Raw genomic sequence first — 13,022 nt, forward strand, 5'->3', positions numbered from 1 at the left:
AGTGCTCGTAACCACAAACAAGTGTTAGAAAAGAATTAAAGGAAAAAAAAATATTCATTAGCAAGTAGGACATTCTACACAAGTTTAATTTCTACCATGGATTCCGATGCAACTTCAAGATATGTGCCGGAGTACAGAAAGGCGAACTTCAAAAACAAGAACCGGTTCCAGCAGGATGAGGTGAGAAGAAGGAGAGAAACGCAACAGGTTGAACTGAGAAAACAGAAGCGAGAGGAACTACTGACTAAAAGAAGGAACTTCAACGCGCCAAGCGGCATGAACGACTCGGACGAGGAAGACGAGGAGACACAAAGTGCAGAGACCGTTTTCTATAGACAGTTACAGGAAGAGTTGCCGAAAATGGTGAACAGTATTAATTCTAGCGATTTGGAACAACAGCTCGACGCCACCATCAAATTCAGACAGATTTTGTCGAAAGAGCACAACCCGCCGATTGACCTGGTCATTGAGAGTGGCGTGGTGCCACGTCTGGTGGAGTTCATGCGGTCAGGCCCGGAAATCCTTCAGCTGGAGGCTGCGTGGGCGTTGACAAACATTGCATCGGGAACTTCTGAGCAGACCAAATTTGTGGTGGACGCGGGTGCGGTGCCGCTTTTCGTGAACCTGCTTTACTCACCGTCGATGGAGGTGAAGGAACAGGCGATCTGGGCGCTGGGTAACGTTGCCGGTGACTCGTCTGCGTACAGAGACTATGTGCTGTCCTGCAACGCTATGGACCCTGTTTTGTCCCTGTTCCAGTCTTCCAAAATGTCGCTTATCCGGACGGCCACGTGGACGCTCTCCAACTTGTGTCGGGGAAAGAACCCGCAGCCGGACTGGCAGATCGTCAAGAGTGCGCTGCCTACGCTGGCCAAGCTGATTTTCTCTGTGGACGTGGAGACGCTAATCGACGCATGCTGGGCGATTTCGTACTTAAGTGACGGAACGACGGAGGCAATCCAGGCGGTGGTCGATGCCAGAATCCCCAAACGGCTGGTGGAGCTGCTGGGCCACGAGAGCACGCTCGTGCAGACCCCGGCACTCAGAGCGGTTGGAAACATTGTCACAGGTAATGATTTGCAGACCCAGATTGTCATCAACGCAGGCGTGCTGCCTGCGCTTGCTCCGCTGCTGAGATCGCCAAAGGAGTCGATCAGGAAGGAGGCGTGCTGGACGATTTCCAACATCACGGCCGGAAACAGCGACCAGATCCAGGCTGTGATCGACTCGAACCTGATTCCGCAGATCATCAAGCTGCTGGCCACGGGCGACTACAAGACGAAGAAGGAGGCGTGCTGGGCGATCTCGAATGCGTCGTCGGGCGGGCTCACTCGTCCGGACCAAATTCGCTATCTTGTTTCCCAGGGCTGTATCAAGCCGCTGTGTGATTTGCTAGCCATTGCAGACAACAAGGTGATTGAGGTGACGCTGGACGCCTTAGAGAATATTCTGAGGATGGGAGAGCTGGAAAAAGAGGCTCGGGGCTCCAACATCAATGAGAACGCCATTTTCATCGAGGAGGCTGGTGGTGCAGAAAAGATTTTCGATTGTCAGAGCAACGAGAACGACAAGATCTACACCAAGGCCTACCACATTGTGGAGACCTACTTCAGCGGCGAGGAGGCCGAGGAAGACTCGGCCGGGCTGCAGCCGGAGATGAGCGGTGACCAGTTCGGATTTGGAATGAACCCTAATGTCCAGCAAGGCGGCTTCCACTTTGGCTGATTACGTAGCTATTATCTATATACACGGAATGACTAATGACAGCGGTCGGGTGTATCTGGCGGTTATCGCCGATCACCGAAAAAAATCGGCTTCAAAATTCTACACATCAAACCCGCAGCACTCCTGACGCGGCTTTAACATTAATTCCTAATGGCTTTTCGGAGCTGTTGCAAAGTATAAATATATGCTGATCTGAACTTTAGACCAAGTAACTATGAGTTTAAACGAGATCAAGAACAGCGAGGAACGTCTGGAAAGCCAGAAACGCAAGTTTTACGAGAGCGACGCCGGAGACGGCACCAAACGCGCAGATCAGTACCTCCACGGCGCCAAGCTCTGGATGTGCATTTCTTCCATCATGTTGTGCATGTTTCTCGTGGCGCTCGACCAAACAATCAGCTTCACGATCCTCGTGCAGGTGTCGGAGAAGTTCCGCTCGTTCGAGAAGCTGACATGGATCACGTCGTCTTTTGTTCTCGGTATTGGGTGCACAGCCCAGGTGTGGGGCAGACTGTCCATCATTTTTGGCAGACGGTGGGTGATGCTTGCGTCGGTGTTTTTGTTTGAGCTCGGCTCGCTTTTGTGTTCGCTGTCGACGTCGATGAACATGCTCATTGGCAGCCGCGCCATGCAGGGTGTCGGTGGCGCGGGAATCCAGGCCTGTGTGATGAACATAGCCACCGAGGTGACCACGATCGACAAAAAGCCAATGATCATGGCGCTCGTGAGTGTCACCTTCGTTGCGGCATCGGTCATCGGCCCGATTCTCGGCGGCGTGTTCACCAGCTACAGCACGTGGAGATGGTGTTTTTACATCAATCTGTGTTTTGCAGCCGTGATTATGCCCCTGTTTCTGTACAGCTTCCGGCCCAAGACCCCTGCCGGCAGCTTGCTGGAAAAAGCAAAGAGAATAGACTATCCTGGCGCTGTTACCATGGTTTCCGGGCTCGTGCTCGTTTTGCTGGCCATCTCGTTCGGCGATAACGAGTTTAAGTGGAAGTCTGCAGCCATCATTTGTCTGTTTGTCATTGGAGGCGTGCTGCTCATTTTGTTCTGCATCTGGGACTTTTTCTTTGCTCAGGAGCCGCTGCTGCCGCTCCAGATCGTCACCACGTACGGCGTGACTGTTTCCGTGGTGCAGTTGTCCACTGTGTACGGCTCGTTCATGGTCCTTTCGCAGTTTTTGGTGGTGTACTTCCAGACACTACACAACGAGACTGCCTTCCACACAGGACTGGCACTGCTACCTTCTGTGATCCCGCTCGTGCTGGGTGCCGTTTGCACCGGTGTGCTCATCCAGAAGACGCGCCACGTCAAGTTGTTCGGGCTGATTGGTACGACGCTCGCGTCGGTCGGCGTTGGCATTCTCACACTGCTCCAAGCAGACTCGGCTCCGTCGAAAAGATACGGCCTGCAGGTGCTGTACGGCCTCGGCGTCGGCGTCACGTTCCAGGCTCCCATGATGAGCGTCCAGCTTTGCTGTCCTAAAACCCCCGGCAGCACGATCCTCGCGATGACCTTCATCTACTTTGGTCGTAGCGTGTCCACGGCTCTTTTTTCGCAGCTCGGAGAAGCCATCTACACCGCCACACTGAGGAGTAAGTTCAGCCACCTCCAGCCACAGGTTCCCGATGTAAACCTGGAGCTCTTGGTGTCGAACTCGCAGCTGTTGCACACCCTGGACGCCCAGGCACAGACGCTCATCAAGAAGGCCATGATGGACTGCATCCGCAACACGTTTTACTTGTCGCTGGCGCTGATGCTGATCGGGTCTATTTCTGCAGTGGTGATGTCGAACAAACGCATTCCGCCAAAGGACGAGGTGGAGAGAGAGTGAGCCAGTACGCGGCCTACATATGTCCTACAAATAGTAATATATGTCTATGGTATTATCACAACAAAACGGCAGCGGCTCCAAGAGCAACCATGCCCATGGACAGACCGTAAGCGTGCGCAGCTCCTGCGCTGGAGGAGCTCACTGCGCTGGAGGTCGAGTTGGAGGTCGAGTTGGAGCCCGTCAAAACCTGCTGTTTCTGCTCGACAGCAGCGCTTGACTCGGCAATGTAAACAGTGGAGGTGGTCTTGGCCTTGGTCTTGTTGAACCGGCCATACTTATGGGTTCCAGTGGACGTGGACTCTTCCGAAGCCTTCGTCTTGTTGAATCTGCCGTACTTGTGCGTGCCGGTAGACGAGGACTCCTCGGATGCCTTGGTCTTGTTGAACCTTCCGTACTTGTGGGTACCGGTCGAAGTGGAATCTTCGGATGCCTTGGTTTTGTTGAACCGGCCATATTTGTGGGTGCCAGTGGACGTGGTATCTTCAGAGGCCTTGGTTTTGTTGAATCTACCGTACTTGTGGGTTCCACTAGAGGTTTCCTCGGAAGAGGCCTTGGTCTTGTCGAAACGACCGTACCTGTGGGTATTAGTGGTTGTGCCGTAGACAGTGGTGGTGACGACGTTACTGTCGTCGTCTTCCGCGAGCGCCGACACCAGATTCAGGGCAAGGGCACCTAAAAGAACGGAGTACTTCATCGTGAAGAACAAAACTTGTCTGCCTTTTTTTTGTAATGGCTCGCAGAAATTGCCTCACCCTAATTGGGGAATTTGCCGGCTCAAACAGGAAACGTAAATAGGGCAGTCTGCCGAGGAGGCCGGGAGAGAAAAACAAAAAAAGTGTTAGTCAGCGATTATGTAATTCTTTTTTTTTCCCCTGTGGTTCGGCAACTGCCACGGCCGAGCCGCTCAGATCTGTGCCAAGAGGCCGAGCGTCGCCAAATTTGGCAGCCCGCAGGAGACCGCCGGCCACGCAGGGCGCGGATCAGAAGCGTTTTTGCAGATACCGATCTGCTGGAGTGCCGCGCTGTGCATTGCTGAATCCTTATCAGACTGCCGTGCGAGAACGGTGCGGCTTATATACGAAAAATCTTTAGGCCTGTCAATACTTCTTTTCACCCTATGTCTTTGGATCTATCTGTTGACGAGGTGCGGGTCCAGTCGGTGATTTCGCACTCGAAAATCCACCTGGACCATGCTGTTGACCACGACGAGGCAGTTATTCTTGCTCTGGGGTATAAACAGGAGCTCAAGAGAGGTCTTTCCATGCTGACGACGTTTGCCGTTGCGTTCTCGACGCTGGGACTGCTGCCGTCTGTGGCAGGCACGCTGTGGTACTCGATGGCATACACGGGGACGGCAGGCATTACATGGGTGTACCTTGTGGCCATGGCGGGCATCATGTGTGTTGCGCTGTCGATGGCGGAGATCGCCTCGGCGTTCCCGACGTCGGGCGGGCTGTACTATGCCACCGCAATGCTCGCGCCGCCCAAATACAAGGCCTTTCTGTCCTGGTTCGTGGGCTGGTCCAACTACCTCACCCAAATTACGGGGGGGCCTTCCGTGGGGTCCTCCACGGCAGCCATGATTTTGGCTCTCAAGCAGATGACAGACCCCAGCTACGAGTACCACAAGTGGCACGCGTTCCTGCTCGCCACGTCCATCACCGTCAGCTGCGCCTGCATCGCCTCGATGCCCGTCAAGTGGATCTCGTACATCACACGGTTCACGTCTCTGCTTAATATCTCGTTTCTCTTCATCTGCTGGGTGGTTTTCTTAGGCGGCAATACGAGGGCTGAACAGGGCCTTCCGAAGTTCAACTCGAACGCCGAGGCGTGGGGCATCACCAACATGACCGACTGGCCCGACGGAATGGCCGTTCTCATGAGCTTCATGGCTGCTATTTGGATCATGTCTGGCTTTGACGCTCCGTTCCACCTCGCAGAAGAATCGACCAACGCCGAGATCGTGACGCCAAACGCGATCGTGCTGACCGCGTCACTGGGCGCCGTGCTCGGCTTCGCGTTCCAGCTTGGCATGGCGTACACGATCGTCGACGTGACGGCGGCCGTGGAAGGAGAGCTGGGACAACCGTTTGTGTCGTTCCTGAGCCAGGTCCTCACAAAAGACAGAACCATCGCGATGGCCGCCCTTGCAATCGTTCTGTCGTACATCATGGACTTCTCCAGCATGCTGGCGGCGTCACGTGTGCTGTACTCGTACTCCAGAGACGGATGCATCCCGCTGTCGCGCGTGTGGTGCCGCGTTAACCCGTACACCAGGACGCCGGTGAACGCGGTGTGGTTCAATTGGTTTGTGGGCGAGTGTCTGCTGTGTCTGATGTTCAAGGGCGAGGCGATCAACGCGGTGTTCTCATTCGGCGCAACTGGTGCGTTTGTTTCGTTCACAGTGCCGATTTTCCTCAGAATCACATACGCCAGAAACACCTTCAAACCGGGCCCTTGGAACCTGGGCCGATTCAGCTACGTGACGGGCACTGTTGGGTGTTTGTTTATCCTGCTGATGCTGCCAGTGCTGTGTTTCCCGCAGTTCCGCGGCAAGAACAACACCACGGACCTCATGAATTGGACCTCGGTGGTGTACTGGGGAGCGATGCTGCTGGTGGTGCTGTACTGGTTTGCGTACGGACACACGTTTTTCACGGGTCCTCGGCCAAATATCGGCGATTTGTGCAGAGACGAGGAGGGCGGCAACGAGAAAAACGAGATGAACGAGGTGGTCCAGCCGGTGAAGGATATTTGATAGTGAATAATTGATAAAACTATTGATAATAAATAATCGATAAAACTAAATTTCGGAATAAATTATATAATAAAATTAATTTCAGAAATATTTTTTTCATTTTCATGATTTCGGAGTCGCAATTGCAGACGCTCAAGGAAAGAGCGCTTGCCAATCGGGCAAAGGCGTACTGTCCGTACTCTAACTTTCATGTGGGGTGCTGTTTGCTCGCGAACGGCGAGTTTTTCGACGGCGCTAACGTCGAAAATGCTTCGTACGGGGGCGCGATCTGTGCAGAGCGCACGGCCGCCGTGGCTGCTGTGACACAGGGTCGGACCCGGTTCGAGGCCGTGGCCATCTCGGGCGACCTCGATACCTGCATCTCGCCGTGTGGGATCTGCCGGCAGTTTCTGCGCGAGTTTTCGGCACTGAACGTGCCGATCTACATGTACAACAAGGACGGATCGAAAGTGGAAAAACTGACCATGAACGAAATCCTGCCGCAGAGTTTTGGCCCCGCCGATTTGGGCAAATAGTATTCAAATAGATAGTTCCTTGACACTGACTCTTGCGCTCTGCTTCTCCTCGAGGTCGGCCTCCAGCCCCGCCTGCGTGGCCTGGTCCTTGTCGAAAATCAGTGCAATCTCCTCGAGCGAGTAACCCTTTGTTTCCGGGAAGGTGAGATAAATAACCACAAAGATGATCACCTGGACGCCCAGATACACGCAGTAGTAGCGCCAGCCAATGGCTTCGAGCGCGATCGGGTTCACAAATATGTTGAAGAAGGTGGCTCCGTTCAGGAAAAACATCGCTGTGAACAGGCCTTTTGACCGCGTCGCCTGCGGCCACAATTCGGACGGGTACGACGTGATCATCGGCGCAAACGCAATGGCCTGGAACGCGTACACCAGGAACACAAACACAATGATCGCCTGGCCGATATTTCTGTGCAGCTGAGTGTACACGGCGGTGATGGTGGTGAGTCCAATGAAGGAGAAAAACAGGCCGACAATGGAGATCAAAAATAGCCGTCTGCGGCCGACGTGATCGACAAGAATGGCGCCAGTGATGGCCACGAGCAGGTTGAAGAGCTGGATGCACGCGTTGAGCAGCGTTTTTTTCCACGTGGCGGTGATACCGACAGCAACGAAAACCGAGCTCAGGTACCACGTGACTATGCCCTGGCCGTTCCACGCAAAGGCCACGCCCAGGAAGCATGAGATAAAGAGCCGTTTGCGGTTGCCCGGGGTTGCAATGAGCGACCGCCACGATGAGATGTTGTTGATGCGCAGCGCCTCGATACCGGCGATGATCTCCTGCATCTCGAGCTCGACTAGCGGCAGATATGCGTCCTCGTAGTTGGCATGGAACTTGAGTAGCACTTGGCGTGCTTTTTCGGTTTCCCCCACGGAAACCAGCCATCTGGGCGATTCAGGTGCGTAAATCAAGGCTGGCAGCAACAATGTGGGGATGGCGGCCTGCAATGCCAGCGGAATACGCCATGACACGTTGCCAGAGATGTACTGCGTTCCAAAGACGACCCAGCCGCAGAGCACAGAGCCAAAGTAATAAATAGCGTGGTAAGCGGCGGAAAACCGGCCGCGCGACGTGGGGTACGCAATCTCGGAGATCCACACCGACGCGGCGTAGTTGCACGAGAACGAGAGCCCCATAAAGATCCGCGACACAATGTAGGAGGCTGGATTGCGGGCCAACGCGCCAACAATGGAGCCGATCCAGATGCACAGCACAGTCATGTAGATGACGACTTTGCGGCCAAAGCGATCGCAGATGTACGGAATGAAAAAGATGGTGCCGCAGGTGCCCACGAAGGGCGACGCTGAGATGAAGCCAAGCCATGTGCCGGACGGCTCGTTCATAAATTTGAGCCAGTCCGGGATGGCTTGGATAGAGTTGGTTATGGCGGAGTCATAACCGATAGATGACGCAAAGAGCACAAAGTTGCACAGCAACAGGTACAATTTGAGCAGGTTGGGTCTTTTCCACCAAGGTCTGGGGTCGTCAGGCAGAACCGAGGCGATTTTTGCACCGGTGGCGTTGACCTCCTTGAGGTGTTTGTTGGAGCGTTCCATGTTGCAGGGAACCAACAAAATTTAGTAAATTTATAGTCCAGCAGTTTTTATCAGCGCACAGACCGATGCATTATCAGTCCCGATAAGACGGGCTGTGGATCCGATGATAAAAAAATATTTCCACAAACGGCTTCCGACACACTTCCGACGCCGATAGTCTGTTTTCAACCTTTGGCCCGACAAGAACCCTCCTATATAAACCACTAGACCCCAAGACTGCTCTACAATGCTTTCAGACGTCAAGGTTGCCATCGATAGAGGAGGAACATTCACCGACGTGATTGCGGTCATTCCAGGCCGCGCCGATCACGTTTTCAAGCTGCTCTCTGTGGATCCTGATAACTATAAAGATGCCAACGTTGAGGCCATCCGGCGTGTTCTCGAGCACGTCCAGGGCTGCAGCATCCCGAAAAACTCGCCGCTCGACACAAGCTGCATCAGCAGTATCAGATTGGGCACCACTGTGGCCACCAATGCTCTTTTGGAGCGCAAGGGCGCGCGCTGCGCGTTGCTCACCACCGCAGGTTTCAAGGATATTCTGCGGATCGGGGACCAAACGCGGCCTGATCTCTTTGCCATGCGTATCCGAAAGCCGGAAGTTTTGTACGAGGCCGTTGTGGAGATCAAGGAGCGCGTGACCGCGCCAGATTACGAGGAGGACCCGGACCAGGTGAGTTTCGACTCCCTTGTCGGCAAAGACTCGGCATATACTAAAGGTGTCACCGGACAGACCTACCAAATCCTACAGGAGCTGGATTTGGAGGATGCGCGGCAAAAACTGCTGCCTTTGAAAGAAAGCGGCGTGCGGTCGCTTGGAATTTGCCTGGTGCACGGCTACGATTTTACGGAGCACGAGGTGCAATTGAAACGGCTGGCGCTGGAAATGGGCTTTGAGTTTGTGGCTGCATCCCACGAACTTATGCCGATGATCAAGGCCATCCCGCGCGCCCAGTCTGTTATCGTCGAGGCGTACCTGACGCCAATCATCCGCGAATACATTTCGTCTTTTTTGCAGGGCTTTAAGCCTGGCTTCGAAAAGACCACGCGGATTGAGTTCATGCAAAGTGACGGCGGTTTGGTGCCTTACGACGAGTTTAGCGGGCTGCGGGCACTTTTGTCCGGCCCGGCTGGCGGTGTTGTGGGTGAGGCACAGACTTGCTACGACCCAGCAGAGGGCACACCGATCGTCGGATTCGACATGGGCGGTACATCGACTGATGTGTCGCGTTACGACGGTAGCTACGAGTACGTGTTTCACTCGATCACCGCCGGTATCCATGTCGCTGCGCCACAGCTGGACATCAACACGGTTGCGGCCGGCGGCGGCTCGATCTTGGAATATGTGAACGGCGTGTTCAAAGTGGGGCCCGAATCTGCGTCGTCGCATCCTGGTCCGGCGTGCTACCGCAAGGGCGGCCCGCTGACCATCACGGACGCAAATCTGTATGTGGGGCGGATTTTGCCCGAGTTCTTCCCGCACATCTTCGGCCCCAACGAGGACCAGCCGCTTGATTACGCCGTGGTGCACGAGAAGTTTACACAATTGGCACGCACGATCAATGCAGAAAACCGCGGCGCCGAAAAGACGCCGCATGAGGTTGCGCTCGGGTTCCTCGAGGTGGCCAACCACAACATGGCAAAGCCTATCCGCGCGCTGACCGAGTCGCGCGGCCATAACGTTGCCAAGCATAACTTGGCGTCGTTCGGTGGCGCCGGCGGCCAGAACTGTGTTGACGTGGCCACCATCCTCAACATGCGCCGCGTCATTGTCCACAAGTACTCATCTGTGCTGTCTGCATACGGCATCGGTATGGCTGACGTTGTCAAGGAGAAACTTGAGCCGTGCGATGCGGTGTATTCTGAAGCCGTGCGGGAAAAGCTGCTGGCAAGATGCGGCGAAATTAAAGATGAGCTGCTGAAAAAGCTGCTGCTCCAAGGGGTCGACAGAAATACTGTCCAGAGCCAGTTCTACTTTAACCTCGGCTACCGTGGTTCCGACACCAAGCTTATGATTGCCGAATCAGACAAAGACTTTCTGGCGGCGTTTGTCGAACGCCACGAGCGCGAGTTTTCGTTTGTGGACTCCTCCAAGGCCGTTGTCGTCCACGACATCCGTGTGCGTGTGACGGGGTCTACATCCAAGATCCCGCAAAAATCGCCGTTCGATCGGGCCGGTGTCGAATTAAGGCCTGCCCCCACCAATCTCGTGCTCACCACTGCGCCTGTCTATTTCAGCGAAAATGGGGCCGGTGTGTGCCATGAGACCCGTGTCTTCCGCATCTCGGATCTTGCCGTTGGCCACACCGTTCAGGGCCCAGCTATTTTGCTCGACTCGACCCAAACCATATGCGTCAATCCCTGCTCCCGGGCATTAAACCTGGAAAAACACATAATCATTGATATTGATGACAAGGACGTCGCTCCGGCTCTCACACAGACGCTCACGGTCGACCCGATTCTGCTGGCTGTGTTTCAAAACCGGTTTATGGCCATTGCCGAGGACATGGGCACGACACTGCAGAAAATCTCCGTTTCGGCGAATATCAAGGAGCGCATGGACTTTTCGTGCGCGCTGTTTGACGCCGACGGTAACCTCACGGCCAATGCCCCACACGTGCCAGTCCATCTGGGGTCCATGTCTCACTGCATACGGTATGCAAAAAAATACTGGGGCAGTAATATCCGTCCCGGCGACGTTCTGGCGTCTAACCACCCGCTAGCTGGGGGGACCCATCTGCCAGACATCACGCTGATCTCGCCTGTGTTTATTGACGGCGAGATTCGGTTTTTCACGGCGTCGCGGGCTCACCACGCCGAAATTGGCGGCTCTGCTCCCGGTTCCTGCGCCGCAGACGCTACCGAGCTTTATCAGGAAGGAGCGCAGTTCCTGCACTGGAAGCTCGTTGAGAATGCCAAGTTCGACTACGATGGTGTCCAAAAGCATTTCGTTGAGGACCCAGCAAAATATCCCGGCTGCTCAGGCTCCAGAAACGTCAAGGACAATCTCTCCGACCTCAAGGCGCAAATCGCCGCAAACCAGCGCGGAGTGCACTTGCTCGAAGACCTGTTCAAGGAGTACGGAACGGAAGTTGTTCTGTTTTACATGACAAACGTGCGCAAAACGGCAGCCACTGCGGTGCGTAACTTCTTCAAACGCACGGCCGCCAAAATGCGCGACCAGCTCCCATTGCGTGCCACGGAAACCATGGACGACGGGTCGGTGATCAATGTGGTGATCGACATCGACGAGAAAAAGGGCGAGGCGTTCTACGACTTCACAGGCACATCCGAGGAGGCGTACGGCCCCTGCAACGCGCCGATTGCCATTACGCACGCGTGCATCATCTATTCGCTGCGGCTGATGCTGGAGCAGGACATCCCGCTCAACGAGGGGTGTCTCGAGCCCGTGCAGATGTACATCCCGCCAGGAAGCATCTTGAACCCGTCTGAGTTTGCGGCAGTCGCGGCGGCGAATTCCACCACGTCGCAGCGGCTCAACGACTGTCTGCTCAAAGCCTTCGGGCTGTGTGCGGCCTCTACAGGCTCGAACAACACCATCGGCTTTGGCAAAGGCGGCAAGGACCCAGTCACAGGCGAGATCAGGCCCGGATTCGCCATGGTCGAGACGATTGGCGGTGGCTCCGGCGCTTGCGAGGGGGCCGACGGCTGGTCCGGCGTGCACTGTCACATGACCAACACAAAGATCACAGACCCAGAGATTTTTGAGAAGCGGTACCCAGTAATTTTACATGAATTCAGTATCCGCAAGGATTCTGGAGGCGAGGGCCGGTGGCGGGGCGGCGACGGGCTGGTGCGGACAATTGAGTTTACGACAGACCTGTCGTGCACTCTACGTACACAGCGGCGCAACAGTGGGCCGTACGGCGTCCATGGTGGGCTCCCAGCTGCCAGCGGCAAGAATTTGCTGGGCAAAATTCAAGGTGGCCGCATGAGATGGATCCATATGCCGGCGTTTGCGCAGTTCCAGCTCCACAAGGGAGAGTTTGTAAGTATTCTGACGCCTGGCGGCGGTGGCTACGGGGCGCCTACCAAAGCACCTGAAACTGGCCGCTACAGACGCCCAGACCAACAGCACACGGCATTTTTGCCCATTGCAGGCGGTTCGCTCGCTCTCAGAACGGAGCTGGGCAATACGTCGCAGTAAATATATAGCTGAATAAGAATTCGTCAAATTAGGAAATTTATTATTTATCATGGTATCTCGGGGAAACAAGTTTGTATTCGTGCAAACGCTGTTTGAGAAAGGAGAAGAGCCGGAGAAGAGCGCGGGCCGCGATAGCAGACGGACGCTGGGACGCACCAAGCGGACACGGGTGTCTGTCGCCTGCGACCGGTGCAAGAGACGGAAGAAGCGGTGCGAGGGACTAGAACCATGCGAAAACTGCAAACTGGCCGACGCCCGGTGCTCGTACTCACGCGCACTCAGGACGCAAATAAGAAAAAACAGGGAGAAGGAGGACGCAGTTGATGAGCAGGTTCCAACAGAGGCTCTCGTGGTAGACTCCGGTAGCACATGCGAGCCACAACCCACCTCCCCACCTAACTCAACAAAACACAGCCCGAACGCAGAATTCGCTCACGCGGACGAGAACGAGGTGCTTGCAGAAGC

The 13,022-nt window shown here is 55.0% G+C and overlaps 7 protein-coding genes across 7 annotated transcripts; 5 read left to right on the forward strand and 2 right to left on the reverse strand.

Annotated features, from left to right (window-relative positions):
- The first annotated feature begins 71 nt into the window (after positions 1-71).
- On the forward strand, positions 72-1,826 carry OGAPODRAFT_16701 (uncharacterized protein). Its single transcript, XM_018354609.1, has one exon. It carries the CDS (start codon positions 97-99, stop codon positions 1,723-1,725), a length of 1,629 nt encoding a protein of 542 aa, XP_018211021.1. The 5' UTR covers positions 72-96; the 3' UTR covers positions 1,726-1,826.
- Positions 1,827-1,871: 45 nt separating this feature from the next.
- OGAPODRAFT_76918 (uncharacterized protein) lies at positions 1,872-3,562 on the forward strand (the record flags this gene model as incomplete). The annotated part of the gene is made up of 1 exon (XM_018356250.1): positions 1,872-3,562. The coding sequence occupies exon 1, from the start codon at positions 1,940-1,942 to the stop codon at positions 3,560-3,562; it is 1,623 nt and encodes a 540-aa protein (XP_018211022.1). The 5' UTR covers positions 1,872-1,939.
- On the reverse strand, positions 3,555-4,269 carry OGAPODRAFT_16702 (uncharacterized protein). The gene has a single exon (XM_018354610.1). The coding sequence runs from the start codon at positions 4,254-4,256 to the stop codon at positions 3,618-3,620; it is 639 nt and encodes a 212-aa protein (XP_018211023.1). The 5' UTR covers positions 4,257-4,269; the 3' UTR covers positions 3,555-3,617.
- Positions 4,270-4,654: 385 nt separating this feature from the next.
- Positions 4,655-6,320, forward strand: OGAPODRAFT_82818 (uncharacterized protein; the record flags this gene model as incomplete). Its single annotated transcript, XM_018356646.1, has 2 exons — positions 4,655-4,706; positions 4,773-6,320. Exons 1-2 carry the CDS (start codon positions 4,680-4,682, stop codon positions 6,318-6,320), a joined length of 1,575 nt encoding a protein of 524 aa, XP_018211024.1. The 5' UTR covers positions 4,655-4,679.
- Positions 6,321-6,424: 104 nt separating this feature from the next.
- Positions 6,425-7,380, forward strand: OGAPODRAFT_101019 (uncharacterized protein; the record flags this gene model as incomplete). The annotated part of the gene is made up of 1 exon (XM_018353013.1): positions 6,425-7,380. One exon carries the CDS (start codon positions 6,425-6,427, stop codon positions 6,833-6,835), a length of 411 nt encoding a protein of 136 aa, XP_018211025.1. The 3' UTR covers positions 6,836-7,380.
- Positions 6,533-8,308, reverse strand: OGAPODRAFT_88801 (uncharacterized protein). Its single transcript, XM_018356916.1, has one exon. The coding sequence runs from the start codon at positions 8,177-8,179 to the stop codon at positions 6,839-6,841; it is 1,341 nt and encodes a 446-aa protein (XP_018211026.1). The 5' UTR covers positions 8,180-8,308; the 3' UTR covers positions 6,533-6,838.
- Positions 8,242-12,557, forward strand: OGAPODRAFT_24575 (uncharacterized protein; the record flags this gene model as incomplete). Its single annotated transcript, XM_018355277.1, has 2 exons — positions 8,242-8,275; positions 8,629-12,557. 2 exons carry the CDS (start codon positions 8,242-8,244, stop codon positions 12,555-12,557), a joined length of 3,963 nt encoding a protein of 1,320 aa, XP_018211027.1.
- Positions 12,558-13,022: the final 465 nt, after the last annotated feature.

This window comes from Ogataea polymorpha, assembly GCF_001664045.1.
Source record: "Ogataea polymorpha strain NCYC 495 leu1.1 chromosome Unknown OGAPOscaffold_4, whole genome shotgun sequence".
Lineage (NCBI taxonomy): Eukaryota > Fungi > Ascomycota > Pichiomycetes > Pichiales > Pichiaceae > Ogataea > Ogataea polymorpha.